The sequence below is a fragment of the Montipora capricornis genome, chromosome 14 (assembly GCF_036669925.1).
Source record: "Montipora capricornis isolate CH-2021 chromosome 14, ASM3666992v2, whole genome shotgun sequence".
Taxonomy (NCBI): domain Eukaryota; kingdom Metazoa; phylum Cnidaria; class Anthozoa; order Scleractinia; family Acroporidae; genus Montipora; species Montipora capricornis.
In genome coordinates this window covers 31,536,621-31,549,120 of record NC_090896.1, presented here as the reverse complement: position 1 = coordinate 31,549,120, position 12,500 = coordinate 31,536,621, and the positions used below count along the sequence as shown (strand labels likewise).

The following is a 12,500-nucleotide window of genomic DNA, read 5'->3' as shown; positions in this document are numbered from 1 at the left end:
AAAAACTGCGTTTACTAAAGAGAGGCAAAGTGATTAATCTTTGTTCTAAGAGCGAAAGTCCCTTTATAAACATAACCCTCTTACTGTTTCCTAGCTAAGTGTTGCATGTCTCCAGTGCGCATTCTCCGCTTTAATATCACATCCTTAGATACAGTTTTCAAGTCATATGCTAGTCCGAGCATTGCGGCTAACTCAATAAACCACTTGGATGCGTTTATTCGCAGACCCAATTCACTATTTGCATAGTCGTGTGGAAAGGCGTGATGGAAGTTGTGGTATCCCTCACCACCTGCTGCTAAGACAACAATAAAGTTCTGTGTCGGATTTATGGTCTTGTCATAAGGCTTGTACCCCCAGAGATGAGCCAAGCTATTTATGGTCCAGGTACCATTGAGGGTAATAACATAGCGGAATGCGAAACAAATTATGAATGCGTTGAACAGGTTCTCGTCCCAAACGTACCACGGAACGAATACGGGAAATACCACGTTGAAAAAGTTGCTGAGAAGATTGTAGTATCTGGAATTAACAAAATCTGTGTCATTGGTAATACAGATCACATGCATTTTTCATGGCATAAAGGTGAAAGATATCGGAAGAGATACCTTTTGTGAGTTGTTCCTTTCGGAAATGTCTTAATCTGTGCGGATTGTACTGTCGTCCCTCTACATACCATTTACAACATCCATCTATATAACAACTGCAACACTAAAATCCTAACATCTCAAACTGGAAGGAAGCTGGTTTGGTCAGCCGAAATATTGTTCATCAAACACAACTTCATACCTTTCCAGTCCTCCCCGAACTACTCGTTCACTTGACTTCCTTTGCTGAGTTTACAGTTTAGTTGGCTATCTAACTTCATCATTCCTCTGTTGTTACACTAGCGAGTGGACTGATTGAAGAACGACTCTGGAAGTACCTTAAAAGAGGCTGTCAATAATAACGGTAGTAACAGCCAAAGAGGCCTTGCCAATCGGAAAACAATGAAAAACAAGGTGAGCATTTAGGACGATAAAAAGGGCAAAAAAAGCAAGGTGACACACGCTAACACCAACCCGGTGTGGCCAACGCATCACGCATGCGCACAACCATTTCACCGGGTCAATTAGCAGCATCAGCATGGCGCAGCTAACATACCAGGCGAGTGTTTTACTTGACACACCGGGCTGGTGTTAGCGTGAGTCCATTTGCTTTTTTTGCTTTTTTCAACGATAAAAAGCAAGTGGCTAGTCTCAGGCATACCACGTAATAATTCTGATCAATGATTACCTTTTCTGGAACATGACGATTTTGTCCTCGTACAAATCGCTCAGATCAGATTGTTTTCCTTTCGTTATGACATCGGGGTGTTTTTTCATCAATAACCAACCAACATGTGAAAAGAAGAATCCTCTCTTAGCATTGTGCGGGTCTGCATCGGTTTCAGAATACTTGTGATGAATGCGGTGATCCCTCGCCCATTCAAAGATGGAATTTTGTGCTGCCATGGAATTGAATAGCATTAATAACAATCTGAAAGGCCACGTGGCTTTGTACGACCGGTGCGACCAGAGTCTGTGGGATCCACAAGTGACTCCAAGACCTCCGAAAAAGTAGCAAAGCCAGGTCCAGATCCAGGTTCGCGGCTTTGCCGAGGGCAGTAGATAAATCGCGTATAACGCCATAAGATGCAACATCCCCATATAAGCAACGTTTGACCACACGATTTGTTGCTCGGGGCGTTTTCTTGCATCCTCGGAAGTTTCCTTTTCATATTGGATAGCTTCTGTCTCTGACATTTTTCTACAACGAAGAACAGAATTAAATAAGAATTGGAAAATCGTTTCATAGACATTTACAGTTCCACCACACTTCTTAAAAATATTATTATAATAATAACAATAATATTAATAGCATTTTATTATAAAACGTCGCGCATGAAGCGAATTGCGTCATTACATTACATAACAATAAACTTGGTAAAATAACAACTGGTCAACTTGATGGGAACTGGGCATTACATTTTAGAATTACTGTGAATTTACATATTTTGCAATTTTAAATTACTCTGAATTTACAGCCTTCAATTTCGATATGATAAATACTTTGCTACAGATAATTAATAACTTTGGAAAATATCCTGCTAGAGACCATGAGCTTGAAGTGCACGTGGGGGAAGAAACGTTTCTTAAAGCGCTCTGTTTTACATTTCATCAGCGATGGTCCATCGTTAAAGTGTAAGGAGCGGCAGTGCGCGCCCCCTCGAGTCGGTGGCATAAGATTGTGAAGGCGTGATCCGGGCTCCTTGATCATTTCAAACGTTTTCGCACACAATACGTCGTGCACACAGAGTCGTGCAGCCGGACAGCATCCAAGCGTCTTCATAGAGGGAGGCAGGAAAAATGATGCGTAACGCACATTTTTGCACTCTCTCGATTCTTTCTGAGAGTTAGACAGAGAGAGAGGAATGCCACACAGGGCAACAGTACTCCAGTACCGACCTAATTAGTGCAATGTGAACTCGAAGGAGATCGCGTGGAGGTGCGCCACTGCGCTTTAGCACCCGTAATATATGCAGTCGATTTGAGGCCATGCCTACCATTTCGTTGACACGAGAATCACATTTTAGGTTACTCTGAATAGTGACTCCAGGAACTTTGTGGCCTTCGGCGGTTTCAAGTGCATTGCCATTCACAACTAGAGCTGGTGGAAAATGTTCAATATGGCGGCGAAAATGGACCGTCAGCTCCTTAAATTTCTCAGGACTGAGTTTCATGTTGTTTTTTGTCAGCCCAAGACTTGAGTACGTCAAGCTCAGATTGAAGCATTGAGGTCGCACGCGCCGGTACAACTTCTAAGATAGTCATGTCATCGACATACTTCCAGTACGAAGAACGTGGGGATGCCCATTTTAGATCGTTTATCATGATGTCGAACAATATGGGGCTGATTTTAGTCTCTTGAGGGACCCCAGCGTTAACAGGGAGCCATTGAAAGGTACTCTGACCGATCTTGACGCATTGCATCCACTCTGTTAGAAAACTTTATATCCATGGAATTATAGAGCGACGTACGCCCCACTCTTTAAGCTTGGTGATCTCTATAGTATAGTTGATCCTGTCAGAGGCCTTGCTAAAATCTCAGAAACAAGCCTTTAGATCGCAGCCAGTATTTTCTAGCTCAGAGAGCCAATTGTGTATTAGATTGAGTTGGCAATAAGTGGTGGAAGATCCTTTGAGGCTACAAAATTGGCCAGCATCAATATACTCACCAAAATCCTCGACCATCCAGGTGATCACAAAGTCTTCCAGGACTTTAGATAGAGTAGGTGTTAGGGAAATAGGTCGGATACAATACTTCCGCAAGCGCTTTAGCTGCCCCGCGGTATAGCAAACTCTCCTTCCTTTCTCAGCCGCCTGGATAGTGGGACCAGGTAATGGATGGACATCACCACAAACCAAGATACAAATGTCGAGGCCGAACGCCTGGTCTGCTGCTGGTACAGCGATTGTTGTTTTGCCATGCTTCTTCAACTGAACAACAGGATATTTCACAGGATGACAACGGTATTTAGCCCTCCGGCAGATGGTATTTTGGCCACAAAATGCGTAGATTAAATATTTATCATGGCCCTGATGGACTTGGGTTTCGATAAAATATATTAGGAAGACAGCAAAAAATGGTAAGATTGGCCAGCTTATAAAAAGCGTGGCAAGCCGCCATGGGAGCCCAATACCACCTTGACGAGTCATCTAACGTCCATCAACCCAACAACGCTGATCACCTTACAAGAAGCTAATTGTATTTCAAAATAAATCATTTTCAGTGTCCGCTAAAGAGGAAACGGTTTTTCAAGACCCGACTGAATTTCGTCCAGTGCGTTTGCAACCGAAATATTTCTGGATCTGAAATTTTAAGTGCACGCAAACGGAAAACATTTCGAAATACAATCAGTTTCTTCGTGTTCTAAGCATTTTCCTTCCAGTAATCAAGCATGCAGCTTTGTTGTGAAACAAAGTTATTTGCCCTAAAAAGACAGTTTTTGCAAAATCTCTTGTTCTCTGTCGCACTCGAAGCTAAACTAATCACTAGATCCTTGAGGCTCAATAATCATGATTAGTGCCGGAAAATTGTACCTACGTTTGCAGAATGCGACGAAACGCAGCCTACTCCTCAGTCTAAGTCGAAACTGAGTTATTAATGTAACAACGATTTCAACCAGGTTTCTCCGTAGTGAAAGGGCTTTCTTCAGTAACAACTCCCTTAACCAGTGCAAAGCCAACAATACAGTAAGCAATTTTTATCTCAACTTGTCTCTCAAGTTTGCCACAAAATTTCTCTCGTTCGGGGTCAATTTGCTCACGCGACGGCTGTCAAAATTGGCGATTAACCTTCACCACTTACGGACTTACCACTCTGGCACCAGTTGTTTCTTCTCAGTGATCTCGTGTGGACAACGGAATATTGTCACTCGCTGCTGACAACAGAAAACGTTGTACAAATTGCAAAAGAGATCATGCTAATGATAAGGAGCAATGTTTGAAAACTTTGTTTGAAACTTGTGCAAAGCGTTGAGGAAGGTAATGCCTGCCTCGGTCACCTTTCGCGTTAAGAACGAGGCATACGTAACTGTTTAGTATATTCGTTCTGCCTTAACAGTTTGTTGCTCACTTCATTTTCAACAAAGTGTAACTCGTGCATGAAGCGCTTTACGAATCACATACATGTTTACTCCGTTTGTTTTAGTAGTCCCTACTTACGCTGGTTTCCTTTTGCTGCAATATGACTTATTCCCATACGCTTTCAAGGACATAAGCTTACTCCGTTTACTCCTTTCTCAGTAAGTGTTGGACCCAGTTATTATTTTAGCTGGTGTCTACAGTCTGTACGGATCGTCAAACGCTCACAGACCCCGTCAAACACAGCGGATATACATATAATAATCAACGGATCCGGACTGTATATGGACCGACATATCCTTTGACTGGCTGTACAGTCCGTGCGGATCGTCAAACTCTCACAGGCCCACTCTAACAAATATGTGCATATAATTAACAGACAGTATACGGACCGACTTATCATCCTTTGACAGTCTGTAAAATCCGTACTGTTCGTTTGACGGACTGTATCAGTTTGCGTCACTGACAACTTGACTTCGAACCAAAAGAATTCAAATTACAAATTCCATCGTGATCAAGTTTATTTATCATCTTTTATACAATTAACGACTGTGTCATGGAAGAGAGGTATGTTGTTTCACTTTTGTCTCATAATTACATGTTGAGACAGAAGTTGCACGAAAATGATTCTACAGTATGACATTAACTGGAACAGACAACCCTAGTAATTTTTTGTCAATTATACACTCGACTCTGAAGATAATTTCTGATCTGGTTCTCGAAACGTCATTCACCAACAACAGTCCCTCTTAGGAAGTACTGTACTCATTACATTAAGAAAATATTCATATGTCGTCCACATAATTAGCTAATACAAAATAATCCATCGTCACTATTTTCTATCTTTTTATTACCGAAATTATTAATATCGAGTCGATAATATGCTTGTACCAGTTTTTTTTTCGTTTTGTTTATCACTTGAGTTCGGAAAAAACTTTGTCCTTCCTAGGACTTCACTCATTCTATCAAGAAAATAATCTGGTTTACATTATTCGATTACTAACGTTTAACTGCCAAACGGAGAAGAAAGATCCACAATCTTCCAAAAAATGGGAGCCTTTTTAGCCTTTTTTGCGTAAATGAAGGTAGCAAGCTGTAGTCTCCAATAAACGATCTATTCGAGTTTGCTAAGCAACATCTTGGTTGTATGCTCCAAGGGCTCTTCTACAGCCACAATTAGTAATTTACGTAATGTATCACTTTGTAGTAGTAATTAAAAGTTGCATTGTGTGGGTTGGTCATGTAAAGTATCGCCAGAAGTTGACAAAACGCACTGTAAGTTAAGCATTGTAAAGTATTGTAAGAGGCGTAAGGTAGTGGGTAGTATTGTATGGTTTTGAAAAAAAAAACGTTTTTTATCTTAAGTATTTTCTGTATTTTTCTTTGACCAAGATTGCCGACATTTTTATTTACACGCGTTTTTAGCACTTGGATTCTTGAATGCCGTCGGTAGTTATTTGAATACTGTCGGTTGTCTTTTAAATGTGGTCTCATCGATTGAAAGATTGTTATATAAGTCTACCGCTGATGCTGAAAATGGAACTTACGCGAGTACAACGACGACGGTTACGAGGAAGTCATATAAAATATAACTTCACTTTGTTTTGATTATTTCATCAATATTCTAAGTCCATAGGCAAGGAAAGTGTCTACCAACATTCTCGGTATTTAATTGGCATGAACGGTGTGGTTGTTTGGAGAGAAGATTAAAAATCTGTCGTGAGTGCTGACGTGCTCGACGCTACTCAAGTTCGAATTTGTTCACTTCATAAGATGTCAGAACAAGTACGCAAAGAACATGAGGTGCTTTTGAAGACTTCAGTCATAAATAGTTTTAACCCTTTGCTAGAACAGCACAGTAAATCGCATCCAAGCTATTAATATACCTAACGAACCTACCTCCTCCTCTGCAGACTGCAAAACGCAGACTAATCATAATTGAGAAAATAGGAGAGTCCTTCTGTTGTCCTCTGTGGTGGTGTCCACCCAACTATCCCGTTGCCGTGTATCGTAAATATATAGCGAAAAGAACAATGAATGGCCCCGGAGCCAATGAGGTAGAGGTGATATCATGACCGGCCAATGAGAAGCCACTGACGTCATTTAACTACAAAGTCAAATCAAGAGGGCTATCAAAACGTGTTTGAGCACGGTGAAACCTGTTGTGGAAATAACAAGATACAGCTCATTTGCATCATCGACAACCAATCAAAACACAAAAATACTATTCGGTGATTAGTTCCCAATGACTTTATCGGTACACCGTGCCTTGAAGGAAAGTAGACATTTAATTATAAAACGTGCAATTCTTACTCGTTGAGTTTCATAAGATAACATCATGTCTGAGGCTCTTCATCATTTTGCATCTACTCGAAAACCCACTCGGCCTTCAAAACCTCCAACCAACAAGAATGAGGTAGAGGTGATATCATGACCGGCCAATGAGAAGCCACTTACGCCATTTAACTACAAAGTCAAATCAAGACGGCTATCAGAACGTGTCTGAGCACGGTAAAACCTGTTGTGGAAATAACAAGATACAGCTCATTTGCATCATCGACAACCAATCAAAACACAAAAATACTATTCGGTGATTGGTTCCCAATGACTTGATCGGTCCACCGTGCCTTGAAGGAAAGTAGACATTTAATTATAAAACGTGCAATTCATACTCGTTGAGTTTCATAAGATAACGTCATGTCTGAGGCTCTTTACCAATCTGCATCTACTCGAAAACCCACTCGGCCTTCAAAACCTCCAACCAACAAGAAGAAACCAAACAAGTGTTGATAACTTAAGTGGAATCACTGTGTGAAACCTTTGATACTATGGCAATTGAAGTTTTGCCCCCCACAGAAGATTTGAAAGAGGGGGAGAAGAAAGAAATCCCACCAACTGTGCAAGTCACGGATCAGACCTAACAAGAGGGGGAGTTGTGGCAGCCAAATGAACCCGCCACCATCGATAAGCTCATGGGGCAGATCCCTGATGACTTGCCGGTGGAAGTTGATGCGACATGCCCTTTTCACGGTTGTTTGTTGGAGCATAGGATGTCAGACAATGGATTTAAATATGTGAAATTCCCTGAGTACTCGTGCGCCTTTATGGCGAGTCACAAAGAAGTACTAAATTACTTCCAAGCGGTGGACCAACAACGGCACGAGCACCTTGTAATAAAAATCGGTAAAGAGCACTCCAAATGGCCAACGATGGTTTGTTACTGTACCAAGCCTTGCACTTTGAAACAGAGCGAAAGGAAGAATGTTTTTCAGCTGTCGGAGAAGCAATTGTTCCTACTTCCAATGGGTGGACGCTCCCTGGGACAAAACGATTCTAGACTTCACCCTAAAGAAACTGAATCCTCCACCTCAACAACCTCGATACCCAGGCTTTGAACCACACATGGTGGCTTACCAACCAAAGAAGAAGCAGACCGTAGCGCCATTTCGATATCACCCATACTAGCAGAGTGGGAGATTGTTCAAGCAATTTACCCAAGTACCATCAGCCTTTCAAACGGCTTTTCACACTGCCCAACGCCTATCTGACGGATTTTTTTTGAACGGACATAACCTATGCTTAAACCACAACAATTTAATTGTTGATTGGTTTAACGGTATATGATAAAAATCTTTCAAATAGAAACACACAATTTTAAATTTGCAAAACATGTTTCGGATGATCGACATCCATCGTCAGTTGTGAATACAATTGAACCGCTAGTCGGTGTTATATACAGATGGCTAATAAAATGCATGAGTACTGATTAAATAACAACGTGAATGTGAGGTAATAGAAAATACAATGATGAGAAGACAATGGGTATTGGACGAGGAAAATTACAATGAAAGTGTTAAAAATAAGTACAGAATACAGAAATTTCATTTACGTATTTGTTGTTGAGAGGCTATTAATAAGCGGTTACGGCAAATATACCCTCCTCTCCAAAGTCAACGGGCTGTTGCTTTGCAATTATTAGGGTGATGGGTCTGGACCAACTCCGGCGTTGCCAGTTGCCAGGGAACTATTCATATTTGCTCGGAGTTGCTCGGAGCAACTCTGTCGTTACAAGTTGCTGCCCTTACAGGGACCTATTCGTATTTGCTCGGAGCTGCTCGGAGTTGTTCAGAGTTGCTCGGAGCAAAAGCGCCTCAGTAACTAATCCCTCTCGGAATGTACTGACGGGACTGTTCACAAAGTCAAAATATTCAGGCTGGAAAATATTGTAAAACTTGGACAATGTCTTGAAAAACTCTTGTGTACTAGATTGCGCATACTGATATTAACTCCTAAAACAGTTTACACAATATGAGTTCACAAAACAACAAATCATGACGCGCCTTGCCTCACCGCTGGAGGAAAAATGCATTTTTAGTAGCCAAAACGCGGGGCCGGGGTGTCTTTTTTCCCCAATTTGTTCAATTTTTGTCGCTATTCTCCTGTACTAATATTATTGAATGACCGGCATCTGTCCTTCATTTATGGTGGAAATTAGTCAAAATATTAAGGAACCTACGGAAGCTATGAAAGGTTTCCAGGTACATCTTACTTTTTTTCTAAATCAGACTTTATTGTTTTGTGTTAATTTTAAAATCGAAGTTGCTTTTTGCGAGCACCTACCTTTTTCTTTCTAAAAATCGGGTTTTGTTTTTTGAAATTAAGAGAATCTCCGAAATTGCTGAAATTGGAGTTTATGGAATGTACGCCAACTGCCAGAGACACCGAAGACTCGCCGAGCTCCTTACTTTAAAAACAAAGAAAAATATCGATCGTCACGCAGTCACGCAACGTTCTCATTTGCTTGTTTGTTCGTGTTGTTGTCAATGTTGTTGTCTGACTTTACTACGAACGGTTTGTAGTAAATAAAGTCAGGGTCGCACAGGAAATTGTCAGCCAATTCTATTCGTACGTCAAGGGATCGAATTACGTTTTACGATAGAAAACACTATAACATTGAGAACAATTTTGCGAAAACAAGCAAATGAGACCATTGCGTGACGACCATCGTGGAACTGTGGCTACGTTTTGTTTCGTTTTAATTGTATTGCGCAGAATGATTTTACGAAATAAACATTAAAATGTATAGCTCAGCGAGTCTTCAGTGTCTCTAGAAGTTAGCGTATATTCCCCGCAAAAACTCCAATTTCATTCGGAAATTCTCTTAATTTCGAAAAACAAACAAAAATGTCCATTTCGTAGCTTCCGTATATTAATTCTTATTTTTTTTCCACCATAAATGAAGGGAAGATGCCGAACATTCGAAAATAACAGTACAGGAGAATAACGACAATTTTTTTTTTTAACAAAACAATTTGGAAAGAAAAAACACCCCGACCCCGGCCCCGCGTTTTGGCTACTACCGGAAAAGGTACCATTTTATCACGCCAGCTGTAGGATTAATCTTTTTCACAGTAACACAATTTACTCTCTTTTAAACATTATTTACATTTCGCTCTTCTTACTCGCAAAGGCAATGTTCACTTCTATCGAGAATGCTTTTTTCATACATTGTTTCAAAACAATTTTTTTTGGATTATGCCCCGATTATGTAGTTTCTGAAAATAGAGTAGTGGTAGTCAGGAGCTAACATAGTAAGATAATGGTTTGACTCTGACAATTTTTTGATGCTTCGTTCAAGACGTTTAGGCTGGTGCTTAAGCTTTCATCACTTGAAATATAACGTTAGTACGCGCTCCTCAGCGCACGCTCGACGTGCTATTTGAATCACGCGTACTAACGTTATATTTCAACTGATGAAGGTTAAGCACCAGCTGAAACGTCTTGAACGAAACATAAAAAAATAGTCAGTGTCAAACCATTATCTAACTATGTATTTTGTCGTTCGTTTGTTTAAAGATAACACTTTCACGAAACTATCACCGTGTGATAAGCGTTCTCTGTTAATTAATTACTCCAAACACCTCTTATAACGGATAAGTGTTAATCCCATAGATAGAAATACACTAATAAAAAAAAAACCCTGGAAAAGACAAAATGGACCGTTGTACCGGTAAAACGAGTTGATTCAAATGTTGACCTTCAGTGAATTTAGCAGACAAACGTTTAGGATTAAGACTATGTTTACCACATTCGCATACATTACATTTTGGTCTTAACAAGGTAACAGAATATTTAGAAGGTCAGTACTTTCACAAAACTGCACTTATAGCCTTAATTTGGTAGAATATAAATTTAGGAGATTATTATTTTTACGAAACTACGCTTGCTGTTCTCTAAAGGTTTCACTTATAGCGGCAGAGGCATGATATACACTTGTCCGTGATTTTCAAACACACGTTCAGTTTTAGACAATAGAATATAAATAACTGGAGCGGATCAATTTGTATATGAACGCTATCGTAGATGATACAATTAAGGAAACGTTTCCAGAAAGAGACTGTCACAGTTTGCCTTGAAAATAACAAATTGATGAAAATACTGGTGTCATGTTTTATTCCAGTTCTTGAATTTACTGATTTAAGCTCATGAAATAAACTGCTTTTCACGTGGGACAAATGTCTGGTGTGATTGATGTGTCCTGTGCGGGCTTGCTCAAGCATGCTCTCAAAGCCCCTTTTGTTTTCCTTCTTTCCCAACTTTATCAATTAGTTACCAACACAATCAGTTTTGCACTGTCGAAAAGTTAACGTAAACTGACGCCTTTGCTTTCTCATTGGTCAATCATGACATCATCTCTACTTCATTGGCTCCGTGCCTTTCCCATTGGTCGTTTACCTTCATTTGCGATTCCATCTGGATGGTTGGGTGGAATCGTAACAGATGCACACAACACACATCGCTCATAAAACCTCATTAAACACTCATAACATTAAAAATCCCACATATACATATATGGCCGGCATCTCATTATAACCCTAAAGCTCAATGCCGCCATCTTTGATTTGTCCAAAACCGGTTTGACCAGCTACTTCTTGAACCCCTTTCAGGCCCATAGCCACCATCTTGAATTATGCCGTGTGGCCACCATTTTGAATAATAATTTTGCTTAGTCATCTGTCACATACTACTCATATGAATGGGCCATCGAGAGCATTCAATCAGCGCTCACGAATAAGTGTCACGGATGGCCACTCCCGATCAAATATCTTCAAAAGGCGTATGCAGTATTCCCACGGGGCAATTGAAAACACTGTAAACAAGATGTCCAGTAGAACGCAAAGTGACACAAAAATGTCAATAAACACTTAGTAAAAAAAACTTCATTGCTTGCAGAAGATAGAAATAAAATAAGATTATAGAAGGAATGGCCATGTGTGCAATTACAACGGAGTATTTATTGCACCCGGAGCAAGATACTGTACAGTTTATAATTCAGAGCGATTTTAGTGCAGTTATCTAGGCGTGAATATAGGAAAAACCAAGGTTCTACCTGTGGGGTATAATAAACCACTTCACCAGCTGTTTTCAGACCATTCCAAACAACCCCTGCATAGGCTTGGTCGGTTGAGGACTCGGATTTCAAGTTGCTTTGTACTGTTGATAGTTCTTTATCATATAAGGCTCATACGCAACTGACAAGATTAATGATAAAGTTGCCACTCGTAGGAGAGTACGAAATTTACAACTGCAGAAGTTAAATACTCAAGTAAGCTATGCCGGATCCTCACCGTTGTGAACGCAATTTATGCAACTGCTTAGAGAAGCCTGAAAAATTCAGGGCTTCAAGGGGCTTTGAACCCGTAAACCCGCGTTTATAACTGCGAGAATCATAGCTTCACTTGATTATATTCGCAGTTCAATATATGAACCATTTCATATATCATTTCGTTATTGGTTAGTTTATCACGGGAATATTTGAACCCACAAATGACCAGCTCC

At 40.3% G+C, this 12,500-nt stretch overlaps 1 protein-coding gene across 2 annotated transcripts in view; it reads right to left on the bottom strand.

The window, feature by feature from the left end:
• The window catches only part of LOC138033682 (acyl-CoA desaturase-like), a 14,737-nt gene that overhangs the window by 587 nt on the left and 1,650 nt on the right, over nucleotides 1–12,500 (bottom strand). Inside the window, exons 1-3 of one of the 2 annotated variants that reach the window (XM_068881477.1) lie at nucleotides 6,561–6,706; nucleotides 1,273–1,785; nucleotides 1–519 (exon numbers count right to left, since the gene is read on the bottom strand). The exon at nucleotides 1–519 is cut by the window's left edge and continues 587 nt beyond it. In XM_068881477.1, the coding sequence (XP_068737578.1) occupies nucleotides 81–519; nucleotides 1,273–1,781 (948 nt within the window). In that variant the 5' untranslated portion in view covers nucleotides 1,782–1,785; nucleotides 6,561–6,706 and the 3' untranslated portion in view covers nucleotides 1–80. Of the gene's footprint in view, nucleotides 520–1,272; nucleotides 1,786–6,560; nucleotides 6,707–12,500 lie in introns of those variants that run through there. The other variant, XM_068881476.1, reaches the window with a different exon arrangement.